The sequence below is a fragment of the Dysidea avara genome, chromosome 1 (assembly GCF_963678975.1).
Source record: "Dysidea avara chromosome 1, odDysAvar1.4, whole genome shotgun sequence".
Taxonomy (NCBI): Eukaryota; Metazoa; Porifera; class Demospongiae; order Dictyoceratida; family Dysideidae; genus Dysidea; species Dysidea avara.
In genome coordinates this window covers 16,601,452-16,628,189 of record NC_089272.1, presented here as the reverse complement: position 1 = coordinate 16,628,189, position 26,738 = coordinate 16,601,452, and the positions used below count along the sequence as shown (strand labels likewise).

Genomic DNA, 26,738 nt, shown 5'->3' with positions numbered 1-26,738 from the left:
AGGACTGTATGTTACCTTTGTGCTCAAAATAAACCTCATTCTTTATCTATAGAAGAATTTACATCTTATATATTTGGAAATGCAAGTCCAAATAAGGTCACTTTAATTACTGTTGGTTGGTTTGGTGTACGCAAAAATAGAATAGATTTTCAGTCAAAAAATAAAGGGTCATGGAATTTGTATCCAGTGCTCCCACCAAGTCAGAAAGTTATTACAGCTTATAAAACATACTTGTCCTATTACATTGGTGATCACAAATATGTTGGAATCGTTTTCAGAACACATCATGTTTTGTATTTTAGTCCACAGGCTGGTAATATTTTAGAAGAGGATAAGTATTTACTTCAGTGTAGTAAAAGCCTTAAGCACGTACTAGACAAGGTTAGGGAGAAATGGAAGATATTCTTGGCTTATGATATGGGTACGTTTGGAAGCAAAAAGTATTCTAGGAGAATGGAGAACCGATTAACACCACTACGTGATCAAATATTCTTGGATGTATTTAACGGCAGTTTACAAGTTGAAGAAAGAGAAGAAATGTTGAAACAAGCTGCAGGTGGAATAACAGACAGAGGGTTTATTGCACAAATAGAAAAGATGATTGCTACAAATGCTGATTGTATAATATTACTTGGGACACATTCTAGCTTCATCCGTTCATCAGCAAGACAGTATATGTCATTACACCCCACTGACAAGTGTGTCGTATCCGTCTGTTCTGAAGCTTTCCGTGATGAAAATAAGAAGACTGTATCCACATCCACTTTACCAGATTAGTGCACAACAAACTGGTTATGTGCTGTTTCCTCATGTACATCTCACAAGGCAAACTCCTCTCCAGGTAAATGTCACCATTTCTGTCATATAAATTTATTTGTATTGGAACTTAGTAGTAGCGTTTATTTGTACTTTTTGTAATGTGCATTGTAATTTGTATGATCCTACAGTTGATCCATTTAATTCATACTATATAGTGGATTTGCGTGCAAGGTGATGAGGTCTAAATTAATTTTATGCAAAATTTTCAGTGTTTGTTAGAAGACAAATTGTTTTTAAGTGGACCCAAAATATGCGACAGGTCTGTGCACAAATGGAAAGACAATAATGGGGGAACAATATTTGCCTACTATTCAACTTTCTCCTTGACTCAAGTTTTTTGTCACAATATATTGTGATATCTATGATATGGCCATGCAGAATTTCATGCTATTGTTAGTGATTATTGATTGATTTGCTTCATAATAAAATTAAGTTACAGTGAGTTATGACCAGTTGTGTGATGGGATGTAGTTTGTGCCCACATACTTCTCGCTTCATTTCTAATGGGAACAACATACAAATGAAAACAAATCAATTGTGTCATTGGGGACCACCTGGTGTTCAGATACATAGATTGAAAGAGTTTATACATAGAACAGTGTAGTGTTCTAATAGAGCAACTAACAACTCTTATAGAACAATCGTTATGGATAGCAGATGATGGAGGTATCACTGCAGATGTACGGTAGCTAGTGTAGCTTTACACTTTAATAATAGTAGCCATTCAATGGTTGTCATGATGAACAAGAGGATTATAACAAGCATGTGATATTTAAGGAAGCATTGACCACATTATATTACATAAAATAGTAGTAATACACAGTACGCACAGTTACACATGCACAGTAATTACATATCATAAATATAAATATATGAAATAGTACAGAAATTCAAGGTGACCTCTTCTTGCTAACAAGACTTGAAGGCCACCCATCATACAACCCCATCATGGGATACTGTACAATAGTGTTATGGTGTCCCAGTGATCACACTGGGGTACAGTTAACCTCATCCTCCACCAGATGCGAACTTTCTGCTGGGCCTGTAACCTGCACCACCTCCATGTCCCATTAGTGGATTGTAATTGTCTAGAATACGTGTGGGAAACATGAAATATACACAATCCATGCCCACATGCAACACATACATGTTACACGCATGTGCGCACACATGTACAGCCCTGTATATACGTATGTACGCACAGGTACACACACACACACACACACGTACCCACATCCATCCCAGGGCCGCCCACAGGGGCATTCTGCCCCGGGTCCCAGCCTGAAAGCGGCACCAGGAGGCCCAATCAAGGGCCCCTTGAATACTGGCTAAAAAGATCGATATACTCTAATAGACCAGTCACCATATTCTTTCAGAGAAGCAGTGGAGCAAGCTATGTATGTAGTTATAAATAAGGAGATATAGTTGGTGAGGGGCAGCTATTGTCGGTATGTAATAAGTTTTTGTTTTTGTTTTGGTCTTTGACTTACGGCTAGGCTGAAGTTGTGATTCAGAGTGGAACCCTCCTTGCCCCCAGGGGCTCCATTTTAACTCTGCCCTGGGCCCTTAATTTCTCTGGGCGGCCCTGCTCACACCCACCCACACAAAGCAAAAAAAGCCTATGACAGCCGTTTGAAACACAATTATTGCTTCCCAGCAAACCAGCACTGGGATGCCTGTGCGCCACTCAGGCACTTCAGCCTTGTGCTGGCAAATCCTTCTGGGGCAGGGCTAGTAACCTGCAGGAACTGCAGACTGTCCAGTTTTCATGGAGAAAGGTTGCAGAACCCAAAGTTCCACAATGACCCAACACTGCTAAACGAGACAAGGACAGTTAGGCATTTGCTTCCACAGTACCCATTGATGTTACAGCTAGTTCCCCAATACACGGCTGGGTAGACTGGAGCAATGTGACTAAAGTTTCTTGCTCAAGGAAACAGCAACAACACCAAATTGGTATAACTGGACATCAAACTGGAACCTTTCAATTGCCAAGCCGATACTCACACACACGCGTGCGTGACACACACACACTACATACCTCTTCTGAATTGAGATTTCTTTGGTGCAGGCTTAGAAGATGGTGCTGATGCACTCTACAGACAAGAACAACACACTACATGAAACAAACCAACACATTTTACTATAAGAAACCAAGTACTCTAATAGAACACACACAAGTTGTAAAGTACAATACAATAGTGATGGGATCCCACATGTTAGCACAAGTCTAATTTTCAATTAATGCTATGGGTGAAATATTTGAAAAAAAAATCCATTGAGTTCTTGTTGAAAGCGTTAATGGCAAAAACCTTGGTAGCATCGTGTTCCCCAAAGAAAGTGAAGTTAAAAAATCTATATTTCATGTCAGTGGTCCAAGGTGAGTGTTAGTCTTCCTCGTGTCGGACAGGCAGTGCACTGTCATTTTTGCCCCATGTTTTCATGTTCACCCTGGTTACAGCAAGAACCTGAAAGAAAACCTTATCCAACAATGGATTCACCTGTTCATGGAACATCTTGGTAGAGGACTGCATTCTTAAGTTGTGACCATTTAATTCAGTACATGTAGTATATTTTACATAGTTACCACTTTGTAGCACTGTAACTTCAAAAGTTCTTGGCTTCTAGAGCTGAAATTTTGGTTGACCATTCCTTTGGCAATGTAGATAAACAAACGGAAAATGCACTAACACGTGGGGTTCTTGCAGATCTGGTTACAATTAAGGATGCCCTTACAAAAGTTTGGTCCTGGTACAGGCATGAAATTAGTCGTTTTGCAAGTCTGTAACCTGTTTTGTTGTATGCAAGCCTGTGATACGTTCTATACAAGCCTGTATTATAAACCGGTAACAAGCCTGTGAAATATTCAAATCCTGTGGCAGGCCTGTGAGTTTCATCCATTTTGCGGTGTGCATGTTTAGTCACGTGACAGGCCTGTACTAACTGATACAGGCCTGTAAACACTGATGCATTTTGAATCCCACAATGAAAATTGTACTTGTTAGTAATGATATAAAAGCCTTGGAGTGGCAAGTGTATGGTGAATGTATACCTGCTCTCTGCACTGCGGGGAACTTGGAAACATACTAAGTGGGTTAGTAGTGACTAAACAATACAGTAACCAGTAGCAACAGTGGTCACCATAGCAATATGTTCCAGGCCTGTTTTGCAGGATACACTAGTCCATGCATGTAAATTGAAATTACATACAGTAGAACCTCTATTTAACGGACACCTTGGGACCAACCAATTTTGGTGAAATTTTACTGTTATAAGGAGGTTGTCCTCTTTCAGAGGTAAAATTGTATTGGTAAAGGTCTATACGGACCTCAGTAACTGTCCTTTATAAGGAGGTTAAATGTACAGTGTCCTTTACAGGGAGGGTCCATTAAAAGAAGTTCCACTGTACCTGTCACAGTACTATTACCATCCTGCAGCAATCCTGTCAGACAGGCCTGTTCCAGGAATGGTACAACAGCTGAACAACATTATCTACAATACGGTACTGTGGCAGGACAGTGACATATAATATTGACAGGCTTGCAAAAGGCTGCTAACAGGCAAAATCTCTATAACGGGATGATTGATGACAAACATACAGTACATGCAAATGTGGTCTGCAATAACATCATTGTAATGAATCCTTAAATAACAAGGACAGAAAATAAGACACAAACTGGGATAATGATGTAGTAACCATTATATAGTTATAATCAAGTTATGATTCAGACTTACAGTATGTAGATAACATATGTGACCCACAGAGCAAAAGCGTGACTTGTTCGCATTTTCTTGAACTTCATTTTATGACCTTTTAGGTTGTCTAGAGCGAAAAATCACTGGGCTGTTAAACTTTCAGCCTTATCTGGTAAGTATTTTCGGAGTTACAGCGATAGACAATAAAACAATTGATTTGTCCAGTGCATATACAGGTAAAAAATTATATTCACTTGATCATAAGTCTCGAGTGCAATGGGTGGGACTTGCATCATGCCATTCTATTGGGGCATTCATCAAGGTATAGTTTTGGTCTAAATACATCCATACTATTAAAGAAGGTTGTTCAAGCTTAGAAATGGCGATGATAAAGTGACGTTTTATTGCAATGTACCCAAACACACTTAACTCATGTTTGCTTTACAGAACCAAACAAAGATATTCTTACTCTCTATGAAGAGGGGGATCCATTGGTACCGATATTTGAATTCGAGTCTGAAGCAACTAAAACATGTATAAATTATTTATGCAGTATGCATTTTTTACCCAATGGATTTATTTCAATGGCATTCATCTCAAAAACAGAATTACGTATGCAAATTTTGGTCAGAGGGTCACATATAACATTAGCACTATACATTGATGTGGCAGGGCAATATCAAGCTGGGGGGACCCCTGCTTGGAATACAACAACGATACTTTTACTGATACTAACATCTTTACTGGCGTACTGTTGCTAAAGCTACTATAACAAGGTGCTGTTTAGGGAGCATGGCTGATAATGGCTACTATAACCTATTTGTGATTACCAGCCTAGGGGTATTGATGTGGCAAACTTTTTAATATTCGCTGGTATTGCTACTGCATGTAGCTACTGTACTGCAGCCACCACAAGTGATTCAACATGTGGAAATGGATAATGCAAGTAAATGCCAGCAACATTTAGCATATGTGATCCGCTGAGCAAAGACCGGCTAATTCGCAAATTCCTCGAATTCCATTTTTGTTATCTATAGTAACAAAGGAGTGAACAGCCAAAGTTTCAGCCTTTTGTGATGAATAGTCTTGGATTTATAGCGATAGACAGTTGGGATAGGAATAAACTTGATTTGTACAGCAACAATACAGCAAATAAAATACAGACGCTTACTTAATTGATCATAACTCACAACTGAGACAAGCTACTAAGATGGGAATTGGCTCAGTCTGTTCACCGTGAACTGGCACATCGATTAAAGTATAGTATTTTCCCTGTGCATCTCTTGTGTGGACAAAGAAGAAGGCCACTTCAACAATTAAATTACGATGGTAAAGTTTATTTCTACCACATTTTAAGATTTTCTAACTCCCAATGAACAGGAGCATCTGGTGGTATATAGGTTTCATTGATTTGAGCTTTGTTTCAGTACATAACGAAGAGATTTAATTGTGTGCAAAATTTTATGTAGCACATGTATTGTGAAAACATTTTTATGTAGCACATGCATTGTGAAAACATTTTTACACAGTTTATCTCAATACAGTTTAATAGTAAAACAAAAGTTTGCCAAAACAGCCAGTTTTTGCTCAGCGGGTCATGTATAATGGTACAGGCACAAACCAGAGATATCATTGTACTGTAACACAGTCACAGCATCATACACAAAATACCTTATTGCTGGTCAGAGATTGACCAGGTCCCCATCCACTCAAGTTGTCCCACGCTTCAATCTTCTGTTGGACCTTGGCATCTTCTCTCTCCTTCCTCTCTTTAGCAGCAATGTCAGACTGTTCCTGGTACTTCTGCTGCATTTTCTCACGAGAAGCTAACAATCCCATCTGTCTCTGCTCCAGTACTGCTGGGTCTATAGAGAATCAGTGTACTAGTAATATGTATGATCCCAATCCATAAGGTTGCAAACACAGGGTATAAACCTACTCACTACTCTGTATATACACACACTACACTAAACACACATGCTAGTACGTGCGTACACACGCACGCATGCACACACACAGTACCAGTATTCAAGAATTCCTCTCTTTCCCTTTTCTTCTCTTGCCAGAGACGATACTTTGGCTCGAATCTCTTCCACACCACATAGACAATGATGACACCAAATAGCACAATCCATCCATATTGCTCCAGGAATGAAACAGCTAGACAACAGATATAGTAGTAGCAATATACAAGACCAAGTATAAACGTAGTTACATGAAAAAATAACCCAAAGTATGTATTACCAATATTTACCTACATTATTAGTACAAGTGCATTGGTATTTAGTTCTAAGCTTTAGAACGGGACCAAGTACACTTGACAGTATCAATATTATACGTACATTACACCTATATGTGTCCTTCATTGTACTTAACCACAAGCAAGTTATCATGTACTAAGCTCCATGTCTGACACATCAGATATGTGCATCTGTTAAGGGGTGCTTCAAATAGAGTATTATCATACAAGATCAAAACAATATCAGTTATATGCAAACATGTGTTTGACAATAAACAATATCCGTTTGGAGCATCACCACATCACACATTGTAAATGCCACTACATTAAAACATTGCCTGATGCTTACTCAAGTAATTGTAGCAAGAGTTCATAATATAAACTAGTTTGTATATCTTGGCACTTGACAATAAGGACACTCATGCAAAATTCTGTTAGTTTAGCATCCCAAAATATTTCTTAATACATGTCCCAGCAAATTGATAATCCTACTTGTTCCAATGTAGGACAATAACTAAACACTATGACCAACAGTTAGGTATCATACACTACTGTATATTAGGGATCATGGCCAAAAACAACACCCAAGAACTAGCTTCACAACACCATCCTGGTGCCTTGGCAGTATTGGTTACGTATAACCAAGCCCAAAAGTGCCTTCAGTACAACCCTAAATGCTTCCAATAGTATGATACAAAATTAAAAATTCAATGGAATTTTCTACTGACTAACTGCCTGCCTGATTCCTTTAGGCAAGCATAACTTGATAATGGCTAAGGCTACGGGTTTGATTTTTTCACTGTTTGACGTTGCTTTGTCCCAAGAGTGCCTTTTAGCATACCGCAGTATGTACAATGCATTCATCACATGGATTCACATGGATTTACCTTTGTCCTCCCTTGTGCCCCACTTCTTTTTGCTGACAGCCAAGGTGTCGATTCACAGTAGCATGGTGGTTTCCCTACGTCCATATTTTCCATAGTGACTGGATTGATAAGAGGCACTTCTCCTACTGTTCTTCATTTGTAACACCATGAAAATGCATGGTCTTCTATATTAGTGGATAATATGTGGTAATGTGTCTAGATCATTTAGAGGAAAAAATGCAACAGACGAGATTAAACAGTTGTCATCATATTCCATTATCCCTGCTTCAGACAGTTTACACTAAAACATTTCACTGTATCCACACACACTACACCATATTGTACACCCACATGTTCACTCACCTATCCAAACTGGAGACAGGACTTGTGAAGGAGGTGGTTGATTATTCTCAGGTAATTCTCTATCATCATCTAATATGTCACCCTGTAGAACGGTAATGACTAATACTCCAATGTAAGCACATAACTATACAGTAATCTAGAGTCATACACACAGCACAATGGTCTCATCCAGTCTTATGTGAAAACACACAAGAAAAAAAAACCATAAGTACAATGTATAGGCTTAATGGAACGTTGACACATAGTAGTAAGCACTGAAGTGTAATCACAACCATAGCATGCGTATGTGTATATAGTGAGGCAGCTCAGCCAAATGGTTAGAGCAATGGTCTGGTAATCCCTAGGTACAGGTTCAATGCTCTGTGATGCCCAGTTGGTGTTGTTTCCTTGAGCAAGAACAACTTTAACTTATTCTATTCAACTGTATACTAGGAACTTGGTGACCTGGTGTAAACTCTGGAAACAAATGCACAACTGTCTATAGCAGTGTTGGGGTCGTTGTGGAATCACTGTTGCCGCTATCCATGACACATAGTACATCCCTCCTCAGACTACTAGTCCTGCTCCAAAAGAATTTGCCTGCACTGACTCTAGTAGCTCAGTGGTGCACAGGTAGATAGATCGCTAGTTCGCTGGGTGGCAATAGTAGCATTTTGTATAGCTGCCACAGGCTTTTAGTGTAGTGCATCAAACTAAATATTTACAGATATGGTAATATGGGTCCATGATCATTTCACTTTACAAACTTTGGTTCGGGAAACAGTTGACAAGGCCAAGCCGTACACTAAATTAACTACACCGTGCTATTAGCTTGTGACTTATACTACAAACAAAGCTATATACCCATACACTATACTAGGCCTGTGCGATAATGAAAAAACCTATATCTCGATAAATTCCGATAATAAAAGTCTATTTATCTCGATAAACGATATTATCTCGATAATGATCATACAATATAACACTGAACACTAAAGAACTTTCAAGTAAGTGATGGTTGTTAAAACAAAAGATTTAGTCTCACAATAAACAATATTGTTATACCGTTAGTCATACTGTTACTTTTAAATTTATCTTTTCTTCTTGTTAACTTCTAGGTTTGCACCAAGGAAGACCAACATGTTAACATTCTCCGGTAGTAGACAGGCTCTTTTTTCATTTACTACATGTCCAGCCACACTAAACGCACGCTCTGATGGCACTGAGGTTGCTGGAATACATAAAAATTTCCTAGCTAACCGTGCTAACCGTGGATAGTGTTTCTGATTGTCTTTCCATCATACTAGAGGATTACCCACTGTACTAGGATCAATTTCAATGGCAATGTAATTGCTCATTTCCCTTTCTACTTCAGCTTTGATTCTTTCACTGTCTGATAGTGGAGTACCTTCATCTTGAGATTTGGAATTAACAACATCATCCAACAAAGACATCAAGCCTTTCTTGGCCTTTTTAGATGGTGGAGGAGCATCGTCATCATCAATCAGATTAACAGTGCTTGTACTAGTATCAAGGCTGTTGCTATCATCATCATTCAACTCTTGTGCTTCTTCTTCCACAGAAGTAATTGTAAAGCTCTTGTCACTGTCAGTCATGAAAGCAAGGGCTTTAAATCTAGGGTCAAGGAAGCATGCCTTGTTAATCAAGCTCATGACATCATCGTAACGATCTTTGAGATCACCCATCACAATCTTTTTCATTGTTTTAGCCAGTGAGGAATCTGAAGAATTTTCAACCAAATGTATTGACAAAAGCTTGTATAATAGTGGTCTTACGGCTGAAATTGTTACTAGTTTTTCACCACCCAGTGTCTCAGTGATTTCCACAATGGGTTGTAAAACTTCCAAAAATGTTTCCATTGTTGAAATCTCAGCATTACTAGGCATAAAATCTGTTTTTTTAATTTCAATTAAGGTAGCACACAGTGGCTGACGCTGTTGAAGCAAACGTTTCAGCATGTAATATGATGAGTTCCACCGTGTAGTGACATCTTGAACCAAACTTAGTTCCTCAACATGCAAGTCTGTTTGTTTCTGCTTTAATATATATGAAGACTTAGAAGAGTGATGAAAATGGGTCACTACACGGCGGGCACGAGCAAGAGCTCTTGATATTTGTGGAATTTCCATAGCTTTCTTAACTCCAATTTGAAGAGTGTGGGCTAGACAACCAAAACGAGGCCATGATAGTATTTCAGTTGCACAAACAATGTTTCGTGCATTATCAGTGGTTATAGACACAAGATCATCCTCTTTAAGATCCCACCTTGCAAGGCTATCCTTTAACTCATCAGCTAAATTGACACCTGTGTGCTCCAATGGCATTTCAGCAGTGTCCAAAAGGTGAGCTTGTAGATTCCATAATTCATCAATATAATGCACAGTATGTGTAATATAACTATGGTTAGCACGGGAGGTCCAACCATCTGTGGTAAGTGAAAAATTCTTTAGACCACGTGCCATAGCAGCAGCAATTCTTGCTTTCTCACTCTGATAAATTTCTGGAATGTAATTCTGTGAGAAGGTCTTCCTATCAGGAACCACGTATCTTGGCTCAAAAGTACGCAACATAGCCCGAAATCCCACATTGTTGACTATGCTAATGGGCAACATATCCTTCGCTATACAATGGCTTACTGATTGGTTAAGAGTTTTCCACCTTTTCGAGTTTGTTGACAGTGGCTCCAACTGACGGAAAGCTTCACTAATGGGTGGTTGGTTGGCAGACACGGCACTACACTTTTGACCAGTTGCCGTTTTGGCTTTTACTTTCAAATATTCCGAGCGGTGGTTGTATTCCAAATGAGAGATCATATTGGTGGTGTTTCCAAGATAGTTCATCTTCTTTGGGCAGAGCCTACAGTAGACTTCAGTCCGCTTCTTTTTATCTTTCTCCAAGTACTGCCCATTTTCCGCTGGGAAGCCAAAGTATTCCCAAACAGGACTCTTTGCTTTTTCAAGCTTTAACAGTTCACGAGGACTATCGCGACACTCACTGCTTGAGTCACTGCTAGAATCACTACTCGCACCGCTAAAAGTGCTCATTTCACTAACGCAGATAAAACAAAACAACACGAGGTGAATCACGAGATACATGATTACGTAAGCAATTGCATCATAATTAATTATCGTATAATAATCGATTACAAGGAATATAATATCGCTATCTCGATAACCCTTCACCCTATCGCGATAATCGTATTATCGCTATTATCGCACAGCCCTACACTATACTGTAGTCCCAAATCACATCATTTAAAAATTGAATGAGTAAAACATTGTAGCCAGGAGCCCAGCAACTTGGCAAACCATCATGCCACAAAAAAAGGGTGGACTATGTAACCATCTACAAGTGACTATATAGTACTAGCACATGTTATATGTACCAACTGTATAACTGTTGTGAAATGAAGTTATTTCATGTAGTTAAGCACCGTACAACAGGAAATTGAAAAAAAGTTGACGAATTTGACAAATCAGTTAATTCGTCAAACGTTCATAAGCACCTTTATAACTATAGTTTAGACCTATGATTTTCAACAACATTTAATTTATCAAAGCTGATGAAGCGCGCATTCATCTTTTCCTTCCGTTAAAATCCTGTCATACAGTATGTAACCGATCATACTGTAAACGGGGAAAGTTTCGCTGAGTGGAAGTTTCACGGTTAAGGCTTACTGAGACTATTCGTGGTAAAGCTTAAACATAGCTATATAGTACACCGTAAATTATTGATTTAGCTGGGAACTTTCACAGTTTGTTTTGAAACCGTGAAAAACACAAAATTTTTTCCAGTGAAACTTTCCCGTTTTATGGTAGCTTTGAATCACCCTACAATGTTTCAATACAAGCCATAAAAGAATCACCATTTCCTTCTAGACAATTTGACTTTCCCATATTTGTAGCTCTATAGGTAACACAGCCTGTAGTGCTTGATTTTACAGGGTGTAACTAATCACTGGACTGGACTACTGGACTGGAACACTGGACTGGACTACTGGACTGACATACTTTTGGTTTTTACACATTCTGAGATTGGTTTTATTGAGTCTAGCTAGCCAAGGGTCTTCAAAAAACTTGCAGCCTGCTACAGGAGTAAGCAAAAACTGACTTCTCACTACTTGTTGTGTTCTACAGCATTTATACACTTCTTAGTATTGTGTTTTGGAGATTGTAATACCTAGCAGTAGCTAACCAAAAATCATTTTACTATATTTGTGCTCCCTATCTTACACTGTATCCTTGAACTAAATAGCTCAGACCCCTGGGACACAACCTATCCTTCCTAAGATAATCTATTGTAGCTAAATTTGTTCCTACATGTAATATACAAACTCATTACACAACTGTAGAGTTTTTTCTGCTATCATGATTAGTTCTTACATGTGCTGGTTGGCGTACTATAATATGTGACCAAATTTATTAGCATTGTACAAGCTTGCTACTATCTCCAATTGGTTAACTATAACTAGCATATTCCCTGTAGCATACTGATAAGTAGTATAGGTGTATGTACTGTAGAAGAACATAATAAATAGAAGTGAAATCACTAGAAGTCAGTTTTTGCTTACTCCCACTCCTCATACTCATCATTTTAGTAACAGACTGCAAGTTTTCTGAAGGCCCTTGGTTAGCAGGAATCAATAAAACCAACCTCAGAATGTGTAAAAACCCAAAATATGTCAGTCCAGTAGTCCAGTCCAATGTTCCAGTCCAGTAATCCAGTCCAGTGATTAGTTACACCCGATTTTACATCTATTGGCAAATCTACTGTGTGTGACAAATTAGAAACATCTTTTAGTAGTATTGCTTTATTGCAAGGTGGGCAATATATAGCATCAGATGGAAACAGAAGCAAAAAACCAGTCTTCCAGCAGGTCAAACTGTTGACATCTCCTTTATTGATGGATTTATCATACCTTTCCCACCGCCAAGGCAAATTCAAGGCCATAGACCATTCTCACATATCTTCACAGGTTTGTAAAGGTCAGGCCGAGAACATCGATATCAGACTGAGCAATAGTGGACTAAATCCGTATGAATGGATAGTGTAGCCAATTACTTGTGGAGTTTTGGTGAATTTAAAGCTGATGAGAATCGTGTCATTTCTATTGATATAATATTGACGACATTTGATTATCACAATAACCACTATAGCCATACCATTTGGCCTGGCAATACAGTTGTCTTGCATGTTAGCCACTTCCTCAATTTGATGATGGCAGACAGGCAACAGCAGGCACAACAAGGATTATCAATGACCTCAAAATATTCATTTTTCTTGAACAGATAGCTGAAAACGGTAAATGATGGCCAGCCTATCTCTACATCAAAAATGCTTATAATAATGAATTTTGAGGTGCTAAGGTAGACAGTGGTACAGATGGATGATGAGAAACAAGGAGTCCAGTTTGTTTGGCTCTACGCTGTGCACTATCTTTAGCCTTAGGCTCAATCCCTATAGCTGTGGGGCACATATTGCATGTACAGTAATGAGATTTACAAAAGAATTTGAGGAATCTTACTAATAGCAGAATATTAATGGACTACATACCAAAAATATCACTTTTAGTTCTTGAGAACACTGATATTACTACCCAGATTGATAAGTGTACATTTAATATCTATTCCTCAGGTTATGCAGTTAAATCGCTGTGTGAGTGATCACTTTTCCTTGTTATAATCAACGTACTTCTCTCAAAACTATTTAACTAACGGTCCGAGAATAGTGGAAAGTATATTTGTATTTTAAGGATAAAGGCATATGCCTGTATACCCGAGAAGCACGTAATAAACTGGTCTCTGTTCGGTAGAGAGACCGTATCTCATTATCAATGAGACAATCAAACAACTTACCCGGCCGAAACAACTACACAAAGCGGTACACAATCCGCTACAACAGTTAAACATAAACATGACTTTAAATCATCACACTACATGAAATGCTCACCATTTATTCAGTATCTGCAGTGAATTATATCGAAGTCACCACTCCTGCCACTTCTGTACCAGAACCCACAATCAGTTTAGCACTACACTCAGCAATTTGTTAGGCGCTACCGTGTTATGGATGTTGGTTTAATAGGCGCTACACAGTTAGGCACCACCAGGTTACCGGCCGTATATCTGGATGCTTTAATGACAAACAGTGGTAACTATCAATGTACTGATGTAGAGTATTACTCCCCTCCGGCATATGTGGAGATTCGATAGTCTGTCGGCGCCTGCCCCTTTGCATGCGGGGCGGACACCGACTGACTATTTGACATTCATTTGACACATTGAGCGTCAAATTCTCCATGGTAGTGTGTCACAGAATTTGATGTATAGAATACACTTGTAGTTTTTCTTGAAAAGATTATTCATCACAAGTTGATTGTTTACCAGATTGTAGTTCAGTGTTGGTGGTGATTTCGAGTTTGGTTTTCATACTAATGCTTTTTCACTACACATGAATGGGCCAAATGCTGTTAGCTCTGATCACATTGTGTTTTTTTTGTTTATGCTAAGGCATTTGATACGAAAAATTGTTGTTGAAGTGGGAAGCATATGGAATTCATGGGTCAATCATTGCTTCTATGGTTTCACTCCTTCCTTTTACCTGTAGACAAAGAGTAGTCATCAGTGGTCACTATCTGAAATGACCACTGATGACCACTCTATCAGGAATGTGGTAACAGGTAGTTGTATATCAAAAAATATATCCTCCTACAGGAGCATAGAGTTCATAATATATTATGTAAGGGGGAGAGTGTCTAGCTGGAATACATGCAGCCAGGGAAATCACTGTGCTAATCCACCTTGCTCACAGAATAAAGGTGTGATCTTATCAACACTAATAAGTACCAATTAACAGCTCTCTATAACCAAAAGAAGTATTAATTTGGTCAAAGGCAAGTGATTTTGCACAGGCTATATTGGAAGCTAGCTTATGCTCTCTCCCTTACTTATCATGTACTGCATAATTTTAAAGTGACGCCTTTTGTACCTATAGCTACTCCTAAAAGGAGTGTCATTGTAAATGTCTATATGGAAACAGAACTTTGGCTGAAAGCCAGAAATGTTGAATGTAGGAATGCAATCAAATGTGACCGTTAATTGATATGACTCCAAGCACCCCTAAAGACACAAGGGCAGCTTGGAAGTTATTATGGCCAGCATCATCCTGGCTAACTGTGTAGATCTGTCTGGGGCCATCCACCATATGTAGAGCATGTATGTTATTCAATACACTGTACTCAACAGAGCTACCTGAAGTTCCTGCACGTACTGAAAAACTCAGTCATGGTCTAATAAGTCACGTAATACATCTAAAATCAGCCACAGTCAATAGATGGTTGTAGTGCTGCTGGTGTAGCAGAGAATTCTCAATAGTGCTGTGCCCATCATTAGGGTCATGTCTAAGGTGAATTTCTGCTTCAACCATCACGCATGTAAACTATGTACCACTGACTTTCAATATGCTGATGTACTTGTCTAGCTTGACATTAACGTCTCCACCCAGGGTGTCTAGCTTGTCACAAACTACTACAGGATCTGATGGTTTTTGGCAGTTGATATTATTGCTATTATAGTTCAGTTGGTCCTATAATTAGATAGTGAAACAAGTTAGCTCCCATGAATGTGGGGCCCCTCAAATGCTATGGTAACAGTGATGTTTGAGTGATAGGACTACTGGTATATCTTTGGCACCAGACAATAACCCAGTACCTTACCAAACCAGATACTGCCACTGCTCATTGTAAGGTTTTAAGGTTTATGGTCTGTTTTAGCTAACCAGTGATGTCGTGTTGGTACACCCCATGTATTTGCTGAGAACTTGGAGGAAAATGTTGCGTGAATGGAAAGAGGTTAGATGCAGAATTCAAAAATCCTACACTGTGGTTCCTTGGGCACTTAATGGATGTGCATGCATTATTAACATTCTATTAGCATTACTTGACTATTCACGCATTAATAGATCCATAATTGGCAAGTTTCTTGGAAATATATATATATATATATATATCTTTTGAGGTTATTTCTCAATGGTAATAGTTTGCATGCTGTATTAAATTTCTTCAGCGAAAATCCCATCTTGTCACATAATATGGCTCATCCTTTATTGCCATGTTTTCGTTGCCAGTTGTGTGTATCACATGCACAATTAAGTGCATTCATGGTTAGCACTTACATGTCATAAACCAATTTCACACCTCATAACAGAAGAATTCTGAGGGATGATACATTTAGCTATGTGTATACATTATACCTCTTTTGGTCATTTTATCTTAATGTACATACACGTGAAGAATGTGATTGCAAATCAAAGATGCGCCTTTCATCATTTTTCTTCTGACTACATCAGCAACTTTGCAGTAATCTGAGTTGTCCAGTTATCAAATTTGTAGAGTTATGCAGCACCAATTAAGCAACTATTAATTTTATTAAGTGAATTCTCATGCACTTATATAGCCTGCATAAATGAAATAATAATTAACATGATGGTGTCTAGTGGATAAGAAGTAAATGTGAGTTTGAAATACAAAATTAATAGTGATTGTTACAGTAGCAAAAGGATGGATACGGTTATTACACACAAGGATATTCAGTACACCAGCTCAGGCTGATGCCTTGAAATACTATGTAGAATCATAAGTACAAAAATATATATAATACATGTAATGTTGTGTTCTGCATACAATAATGCAATAATTTGTTGCTCAAGATCAATCTATGGAAAGTGATGCAAAACGATTTCTGCAAGTATACGCACTGTCACTTGTAGATGATGTATTGTTAGGTGTTCTGCTACTACCAGTATCTGCATTAGCTGTTGGTGCTACCGTTGGCTGTTCTTTGACAGTACAAGTTACATCAAAGAAAGCAGAATAGGCACTTTCATCTAAACCATTCTGATGTAGTACTTCTGTAACTCCTTCTTGTGCGACAGCAATTGTGTAGCTATACAAATTGGAGCATTCAAGAAAGTCAGAGGGCTCTGGTAATGGTAGAGGGTTATGGAGTAACTGGTTAAGACAGTGTACATTGTCATAGAGAGACTGCCATTGTGAAACAGCATGCACATATGAAGCAAGTGGAATTTGTGGCACAGATACTGATCCAGCAGTATTATGTAGCACTTTGGTAATAGCCACTTTTTTAGGCTCTTGCATAAACACAAGTAATGATTGGAGAAACATAGTTTTCTCCCTAATTTTAGAGTGGGCATACCAATAATGCGATATTGCTAACAAGAGTCGGTAATCTTTAGAAAGCTTTTTAAAATCTTTCTCTCTACACTCCAAAGCCGCATACAAGATTTTCTTTGCAGAGTTTATTTCATGATCAGAACATAATGAATCCAGTGTAGGCAATGGGATTAATTCTCCATGATATGTGATGGATGTCAAGGCTCTTACACACAATGGTGAACTTTTATCAGGTCGCTGGAGTTCTAGAATAGTGGTATTGCTTCCACAGAGAATGCCATAAATTATTTTCCTGACAGGCAATCCAATTAGGTGGCACCATTCTTTTGATGTATCTTCAACTGCTATTTTGAGGCACACTCTTTGTAGGCACACTGCGTCGATCACAAGTTTGGAATATGTACCATTTCGAAATCTGTGCAATACAAATTCAGGCAAATCAGTACCGTCTTTGCATTTAAGCATTGTTCTTGAGCCACCATAATCTGTTTGGGATGATTCGAAATAATATTCAAGAGCTATGTGTAAATTTTGAATAGGAATTGTAGAATCTATTGTTTTCTGTCTTTGCAATGTGTTTACGCAATCATCTAAAGTCTTGAAGTCAGCAGCATAATGCAAGATGGTCTCAACTAAAACTTTACCAACTGGCAAAATCTTTGACATGTACTGATCCAGTGGTGGAATAGTATCATTACCAACAATAGCTGGAAGAAGGGCAAGCAAACGTTGGTCAGCAATACCAAACTGTTTTGCAAACAACTCGCAGTAATAAAACTCTCCATAGATAGCCCCAGCTTTATCTGCATCGTGCCAATTGAATTTTGAGTATGGTATATAGCCGTGTGTCAGGGGGAATATGTAAAAGTCAGAATCAGCACTTAACACAGGACATTTATGTGATATACCATAACTGGCCACATCAACATCAGCATCACCATCTGCAACATAAAAATGGTCGTCACCAAGATATGATCTTATTGTACATAACATGACATCACGTGACAATAGAGGTAAGATGTGCTCATGACTTCTTACTGTGTCTGGAGCATTCAGCAGTTTCTCAACTGTAACACCTTGTTGCATTACTCTATTCTCATGTGCCCTCTTTTTCTTTGAGTCAAAATTTGTACCATCAAATATAACAAAGGGTTTGATGTGGTTTTGTGTCAGTTTATCAAAGAATTTCTTGATGTTGTCTGCAAATGAAACGTAGTTTCCGCCAGCCGAGACAACGCTATTGCTGTCGTTAAAAAGGGCATGGCACAACGGAAATCCATCGATTACTAGTTCGCCTCGTACAGGATCGCTTTTCCAACCTGTAAACATCTTTTCGACAAACTTATTTAGTCCACGAATGCCCATCGTAGCTTTATAAAGCGCCCTCTTCACTTCGTTGGTCACTCCCGGCTCTGCCTAGTCTCGGAGTGCAGGGGTGGCGCTTACCGGCCCAAGACGCGAACTGAGGTAGAGGGGTCCCCAACTCCCTTGAAATTGTTGTAAGTTCCGTATATTCCCTGTATACTTCCGTGTTTGCAGCATCACGTATGCTACGTAGAGAACTCAAGAAAGGATTCCGTGTCATGTGATGCTACTATTTCAAGCAATTTATGGCAAGATTTCAAATACTCTGAAATCTTGCCAAATCACAAAGATTTGAAATCTCGTACAGGATTTTTCGAAGTTGTGGGTCCCCCGTTCGAGGTTGAATAAATTAAATTTTTTGCAACAATCTTAAATATTTGGTTAAACTTAGCATGTTAAACACTCAGAGATCTCTGTTTGGACTCGAACAAACATTTATACACTAGAAGCATTCTCAGCAGTACTTATCTACCCGTGATTTATGGAGAAACTACTGTTTCAGTTTTCCTTAGTTTCTACCATATCCATTAAGTCCAAATTGTGTCAGTGCTTAACATGCTGGCATGTTTGACTATTGTTTCTTTACTTTTTCCAGCGATCTCGTTTCTTCACTTTTTTCAGCAATCTAATCTATTTCTATGTCTTAATTTTTAAAATTAATTGCTTTTACGCTACGAGTACGTAGCTTGTGTACTTTTATAAATCCATTTATGGATAGCTAACTTGACAATAAGAGGTGCTAGTGGTGCTTGATATTACACAGTACTAAACGTGTATATCAAGTTAGTCATTAGGTACAGTATCTGTTAAGTAGTCAGCTATAGTAAGTTCCTTACTATTGAATGCACTTTGTACTTCATGATATGAACCACAGTAGTGGTTCATAGCTATAGAGATTGCCTATGTTTTTTTTTTGCCAAAATCCTAATAGAACACACACCTAAACACCACCTTAGGAAGCTCCCCCAACCACCAAAGAAGCCTTAGAAGTTAATTTGGAAGACGTTTAGGTCCACTGGAAAATATGAAGTCAAGAGGAATGAATAAAAGTACTTTTTAACTTTCTGAAATATGCCATTTTGTTCATCTTCTTATTATTTTCCAGGGCTAGAGCAAAATGTGAGTACTTTTTGGGGATAAAAATTACATAATGTTCCTTCCTAAAATAAATTAAGGGCTGTGCACCTAGAACTTGTTCCTGATTTGACAGCACAACCTTCATTTGGAGCTTTAAACAGTTTACAGCATGGGGAGGCTATACCAGTAAAATTAACCGGATTTGCAAAAAGGGGTCTTCCACACACATCCAATTCTATGAGCTGGGAAGACCATAACTTAGTGTTTAAGAAAGATACAAATCTGAATTTTTTTTCCATCCATTCACCTATGTTGGTGCTCACTATTGACCAAAGTTCAAGTAAATAACAGCTTTCAATTTCAAGTTATGAATTGTTAAAGTTATAAATCAAATGTGTGTGGAAGACCCTTTTTTGCAAATCCGGTCACCTATCACGTCCATGACCTATTTTCAAATGCATATTACCATAAATGCATATTACCATATTACTATCTATGATATTACAATGATAAAACCCATTCTCAAGCAAATTTGCTTCTTGCAGGTTCACTTTGCCATTGCTCTTCTGACTTAGTTTCTGCAAGGGTGTCCAACACGGTACTAATTGTGTTAATAAGTATCCAATCTATTTATTTATTTATTTATTTGGAAACCTTATTATTATCATTCATTACCTAACCACAGTAATACCAGAGCAACAATGTTGTTGTGTACCACTGAGTACTTAACTTATTTGGGATCACATACCTGCACAAATCAGAAGCCATACTATTGCTGACCACAGCATGCTATACACTGCCTATAGTTGGATATGTCAAAGCTGTATAGTACAAAGTACATTCAATAGTAAGGAAACATTGCACTGGTGTTTGCTAAATAATATTAGCTGACTACTTAACAGCTACTATACATGATGACTAACTTGATATACATGTTTAGCAACTCTTATTATCATAATTATTAGCTATATATACATAAATGGGTTTATAAAAACTAAACAAACTAGTGTAAAAATAATTTAAAAAATTAAAACATGGGAATAGAGATTGCTGAAAAAAAGTAAAGAAACAAGAGTCAAACAAACCAGCATGTTAAACACACAGAGATCTCTATTTGGACTCAAATAAACATTTATATAGAAGCATTCTCAGTACTTATGTGCCCCTAATTTATGGAGAAACTACTGTTTTTTTCTTAGTTTCTACCATATCCATCGAGTCCAAATAGAGATCTCTGTGTGTTTAACATGTGACTCTTTTATTTTTTTTACTTTTTCAGCGATCTCTATTCCCATGTTTTAATATTTTGAATTATTTTTACACTATATATATACAGCTTTGACATATATCCAACTATAGACAATGTATATTAGTATGCTGTGGCCAGCAATAGTATGGCTTCTGATTTATCTTATATGCATGCACACTTGTGCAGATATGTGATTATACAGTAAGTCGTCAAGTACACAGTGGTACACAACAACATTGCTGCTCCAGTATGAACTTAGGCTGTGGTGAAATCATAGATTATATATTCCCTACCTGCATGGGGAATATATAATCTACAGTTAAATATAGGTAATGATATAGGGTTTACAAATGAACATGTTAACATGAATAGATTGGATACTTATTAACACATTGGCTACCCTTTGCAGAGACAAAGTCAGAAGAGCAATGGCAAAGTGTACCTATAAGAGGCAAGTTTGCTTGAGAATGGGTGCTATCATTGTAATATGCATTTAAAAAATAGTTCAGACATGAAAGAAAGTTATGAAGTTTTTATCCCCAAAAAGTACTCACATTTCAAGGCCAGAGGAGACGGTCCAGTTGGTCAGGCCTGAGCCGGACCAATAATCTGGAGTTGAACCAACTAGCTGACCAGCTCGAACTACATTACTCTCGTGCAATCTTTGGACGACCACATCTACATGTGCATTTTACAGATGTCATTGAAAATGCATGACACGAGTAGTTACCTAGTTTCTCAGCCTAACTAAAGCACAGAACTACACGTATAGTACCTCCAATTACCTTACAGTACAGCATAGCATTCGTATCGTTTTGTACAGAAATGATTGTGGGTTCTACGTACAGTATCACGTGTGCTGACAGTTGGCATTTATCACGTGTAAGGCAGGTGCCTTCTTTGATTCTAAACCAGCACACTTATATCACAATTCAATCTTCATAAATAATCATTAGCATTCCTTGGCTTGTCTCTCTTGGCTTCTTTTACTGGGTGAAGGGCTGGCAGTGACAAACCAGATGACTCATTCCGCGGCAAGAAGCTGTACACCCATACATTACATGGTGGCCATCTGGATGAGATGTTGAGTAGAAATCACTCCTCTTCAACTACCCACTCGTCCTGTCGAGATACTGAGCAAACTCCCACATCGCGCCATTTTCGAATACTAATTGATCTCGTGACTGTCCACCAGTATATTTACGTGATGATCCGTTCACTTCATACAAACCAGTATAGTAGTACTGTATTTTTGTAGCTGTGTAGCTTTTTATTGTAGCTGTGTGAATTCACTGTATAGTAATTATATCCTAGCTAAAGGGGGCCATGCTGCATGGGTTCCCTGTGAAATTTGGGGGGAAAGTTGCAAGTTGCTAGCCGTTTTACTTTAAAATGTAACATCAATTTTAAATTTTAAGGCATTTTCAAGCCTTTAAATTGCTAAAATTCTGCAGCTCCTGGGGATGCACCCCCAGACCCCCCTTGAACTTCTAATTGCTAGCTATAACTAAATGAACCATACAGCTGCAAGTTTCATGCTGTGTCCCCTGTATGTCAGGTCTACAATTATGCATAGTAAAGAAAGTCTGAAGAACAGATAGGCTTGAGCATATTTATATAGCTAGCTAGCAGTGAAATATCACTAAAATTGCATACAGTATCTGAGTGTCTAATTTTCAAAAAGTTCCTGTGGGGGCATGCCCCCAGACCCCCTAGAATGCTCGTGCTTCGCACACTGTGCAACAGCTCCTCTTTCATTGGCATGTATATAGTAGTAATTTCAACATTATAATCAATGGTCTGACCAACTCAATTTTCCCTCCTCCGGCCCTGCATTTTGCTCTAGCCCTGCAAAATAGATAATAAGATAGACAAAAATAGCATATTTCATTTAATTTAACAGTTCCTTTTGACATCATATTTTCCAGTGGACCTATTCTTCTTCCAAAATCCAATTTAACTTCTAAGGCTTCTTTTGCGGTTGGGGAGCTTCCTAAGGTGGTGTTTAGGTGTGTGTTCTATTAGAATTTTGGCTAAAACTGTAGGCTATCTCTATTATGAACCACTACCACGGTTCATGATATCAGTGGAGGTCTAAATGTTTTGAGGACAAAAGTTTCGCTGTTAACCTTGTTATCAGCAAAAAAAAATTCTATCAAATTAGAAATTCTAATCAATTGTGGTAGTTGGCCACCCGAGATAATTTTGAGCCACGTGTGCTTAGCTAAAGTGCATGGGCTCGAGACAAGGTTAATGTTATGAACCACATACAATATTCAAGGTTGTCCCCTGTAAAAATAGAATTTTCGTGAATATGATAAATAATATGGAGATTTTTTTTGTGTTCATGTATATAAATATTTCGAAGGGCAAATTTTTTGAGGTTACTTGTTGCTCAGAAATATATTTTTTTGTGGATTTGCAAACACTCCCAAAATGTATTAGACTATAAATTATTGATGTCTAAATATTTCAAGGATGAAATTTTACTGGTAATCCCAAAACCGCAAAATCAGTAAAAACTTTCCCCCCTTGAAATAGCTACTTAGATTACAATTAAAACAAACTATATATAACTACAATACAGAAAGTACAACTATGGGGAAAGTCCTTGCAGAGCCCAATACCTTAACATTATTCTAGTATTATTTATCTATAAACATACAGAAAGTTGTTGAACTAAATTTCTTCTGGGTGAAATACCACTACGGGTGACGGTACGATCGGCAACAGAATGAAAGAACTGTAAAAGCAAAAGATGTCCAGATCCCCAAAACATTCCGCAATTAGTGGAATGAAATCTCCTCCTGCCTTATCCACAATAGCAAGGTGCTTTGCATTCTTAGCCACCTCTTGCAGCCACCACAGCACAGGAAGCAGATGAAGAAATATGAGCATGCTGAGTAGTGCTGCGGATGGAGACATTGCAAGATGACCAAGTTGATAATCATGATGGAATATATCTCCTGGATGTGAACTGTCATCAAAAGAGGCATGTTAATTGCTCCTTAAGAACTCCAGGATGGTCTTGTAACAAAGCATGATGAAGAATGTTATAACTAAAGCATCGTGGCACGGACCTTGAGAACAGCCTAAAAGATGGTCACAAAATTTAAAGCAATCTATAGAAGAGAGGCATGTACACAATGGGGAAAGAAACTCCAAGCCATAGATGCAAACCAACAATGAACTCTGGACCAGGGATAGCTAAACCAAGAGATGTTTGAGGAGTAGCTTTAAGCCAGGTACCAGAAGAGTGAAGTATAATTCTATTAATGATAACCGACAGCAATATGGGGTCTGCACTCAAGCAGACACAGCCACCATTACTCTTACTGAACAAGTACTGAATATTACACTTATAGTGTTAGTATTGCTAGTGAATACTTTGCTAATTATTCTCATAATTCAGTGAAGGATTTACACCACGATGGCTCTACTCCCTCTGCTAGCAGCAACCATATTTTCATCTATACTCTACACAGTCAGTCTTATTTATGAATTTATGGAATTTGTTTGGCCTGCTTGTAACGTAGTGTGCATTATTATCCTGCTATTCATTACCACTGCATTGTACTGTAGTGTACTGTTAGTACTGGAAATGTTTGTGGTGATTGCAGCAACATTTTACAAGAGTTTTAAAACATACCACCAAAACAAAAGAAAAATTCAGAATGTTTTGGATATTTTTAAGTGTGGCAATCTCAATCAGTTTACTTGTTAATATTATTAGAAGTTTATTGTTCTTTTTAAACATCCTTATTACTAATGATAGTTACTGTATCCCATTGTCTTACGGTTAAGAAGACCAAGCTGCAATGCACATTTATACAGTCACAATTCTCATCATTGTACTTGTAACAGCATCAGTGTTTGTCTTGATTGTGGTTTTGTTCTGTGTTCTATCTAAACACAATTCAGTAACAGTAAGTAGGAAATTAGTAAAAATAGCTGTGATCTTAAATATAGTTGTGTTTAGCACTGATTCGTTCTATAGCAGTGTGGTTGGTCTTGCATTGATAGTTTATGAACGAATGTGTATTCTAATCATCTTGTCTAGAGTAAAGGGAGAAACTACTCAGCAACGTTGAAAACAACCGTGTCATTAGTAACAATGCATAAAATCCTGACAAATAAATTCTTCAACCATGGAAGGACCATTTGACAATACTCAGATAAGGTGTATACAAATAATGCATATAGCTAGCCTATATATTGCGGACTGTACATGTATGCTAAAAAATATGTGTAGAATTGTATCTAATGCATATTGAACAGCGTGTTATGCAAACTAACTGTGCCATTGCCACACCACTGCATGATGTACTGGCTGCTGGTGATCTCTATAGTTAATTGCAATGGCACTCTGTCACTATTGTGCCATAATATAGGCTTTATCTGAGATCATGTGTTGATCATACCTTCACCACCTTGTTGTGCATAGCCTTACTTCTTGGCTGAGGCATCTTCATAGACTTTTCATACCCATGATGTAGAAAATCTACTAATACCATTGGCTGATTTTGGCTCACCTGCTATGTCAAAAATTTTAATTCAAAGTTGTTTTAGTGCTGTGATTTTCAGTTACCCTTGCCTGTGTAAGTGTACTGTACATGTATCTTTCCACCGCCACTAACACCGCCACTAACTTAGTACTGACATCGACTATGGCACTGTTTGTACATGCTCTATTGTTTAGTTGTTACATTGGTGTAGCTATGTATACTTGTATGTGACCAGGTCCCAATTATACAACTAATAATAATTTAATAATAATAATTTGATTGTACTAATGCTTATAGATAACATCACTATTCTTGGTGATAGTACAAGGGCAAGTCTATAGTGAGGACTGGTGAGCGTAGCAACTAAGATGGCAAACAACCAACCTTACAAGTCTACATGAAACTAATGGACATGAATGACACGTTTACACCTTATTACATCAGGGGAGGATGATACATTTGCCATGTAGCTAGCTACAGGAATACTTCTTAATGTACACCTTATGAACTGTCTAGTAACACCTACACCAGCTTCACCAAGCTAAAGATGATCATCTCCCAAACAGATACAATCATTTACACAGTTCATATGTAATTGTACAGCTATGTACAATTGCTTTTACATGATCATGTGCTTGGAGAAATAAAATTAATGAATATTGTGTTGGTGTCTAGCCAATAAGCGTATATAAGAAATATGAAAGAGTCAATATAAATGATGCACATACTATTTCACAAAGGCATATAACAATGTACAATTTGTTATCCAAACATTGAAATCGCCTTTCAAAAGAAGCAAGACAATAAGGTGACAACTATTGAAGAAGCCTTATCCAATACCGTAGCTGAGCCGACGGTGTAACCAGATGAAAAATATCCTTTTCCAACCTCATAGCCATGCATGAACGTTTACCAATAATTGACTGCTATCAAGGCTGCAGAACTGGTTGGCAGAGAGTATGATGATGAGTGAATGCATGTTATAATGATCACAAATACAACCGTAAGTGTGCATCTCATAAACATGCACCTTGAATTCCCCCTAACAGTTGTTTCATTAATTTCCTAAGGTAGCTAGCAAAATTATTGTTACATGTACAGGGTGGATAAAGCACCATTTTTGGTACACAAGTTCTTTATGATGTACTTATCAATGTTAGAAGGGGTGAATGCCCACCAAACCTAATTATGTGTGGGCTGAAAACTAAATGGCCATCCAGTAGTGTACATTTATGTTAGCTATATCATACACTCGATTAATGTTATGCAATGAAATGTACTTACAATTACTTTTCGAATTATTTGACATCCAATATGCACAGACTTGTCAAATGAAGGTTGATTAGTAAGTGGTACTTGGTACTGTTAG

At 37.9% G+C, this 26,738-nt stretch overlaps 2 protein-coding genes and 1 long non-coding RNA gene across 3 annotated transcripts; 1 reads left to right on the top strand and 2 right to left on the bottom strand.

Moving 5' to 3' along the window:
- Positions 1 to 1,590: 1,590 nt before the first annotated feature.
- Positions 1,591 to 14,087, bottom strand: LOC136257946 (selenoprotein S-like). The gene is made up of 6 exons (XM_066051266.1): positions 13,933 to 14,087; positions 7,984 to 8,065; positions 6,538 to 6,675; positions 6,187 to 6,380; positions 2,861 to 2,915; positions 1,591 to 1,907 (listed from the first exon to the last, which is right to left on the bottom strand). The coding sequence occupies exons 1-6, from the start codon at positions 13,933 to 13,935 to the stop codon at positions 1,828 to 1,830; spliced, it is 552 nt and encodes a 183-aa protein (XP_065907338.1). The 5' UTR covers positions 13,936 to 14,087; the 3' UTR covers positions 1,591 to 1,827.
- On the top strand, positions 14,041 to 26,048 carry LOC136257951 (uncharacterized). Its single transcript, XR_010702454.1, has 3 exons — positions 14,041 to 14,133; positions 24,925 to 25,044; positions 25,667 to 26,048. It is a non-coding gene; the product is annotated as an uncharacterized lncRNA (long non-coding RNA).
- On the bottom strand, positions 16,494 to 18,765 carry LOC136257943 (protein asteroid homolog 1-like). The gene has a single exon (XM_066051265.1). The coding sequence runs from the start codon at positions 18,536 to 18,538 to the stop codon at positions 16,691 to 16,693; it is 1,848 nt and encodes a 615-aa protein (XP_065907337.1). The 5' UTR covers positions 18,539 to 18,765; the 3' UTR covers positions 16,494 to 16,690.
- Positions 26,049 to 26,738: the final 690 nt, after the last annotated feature.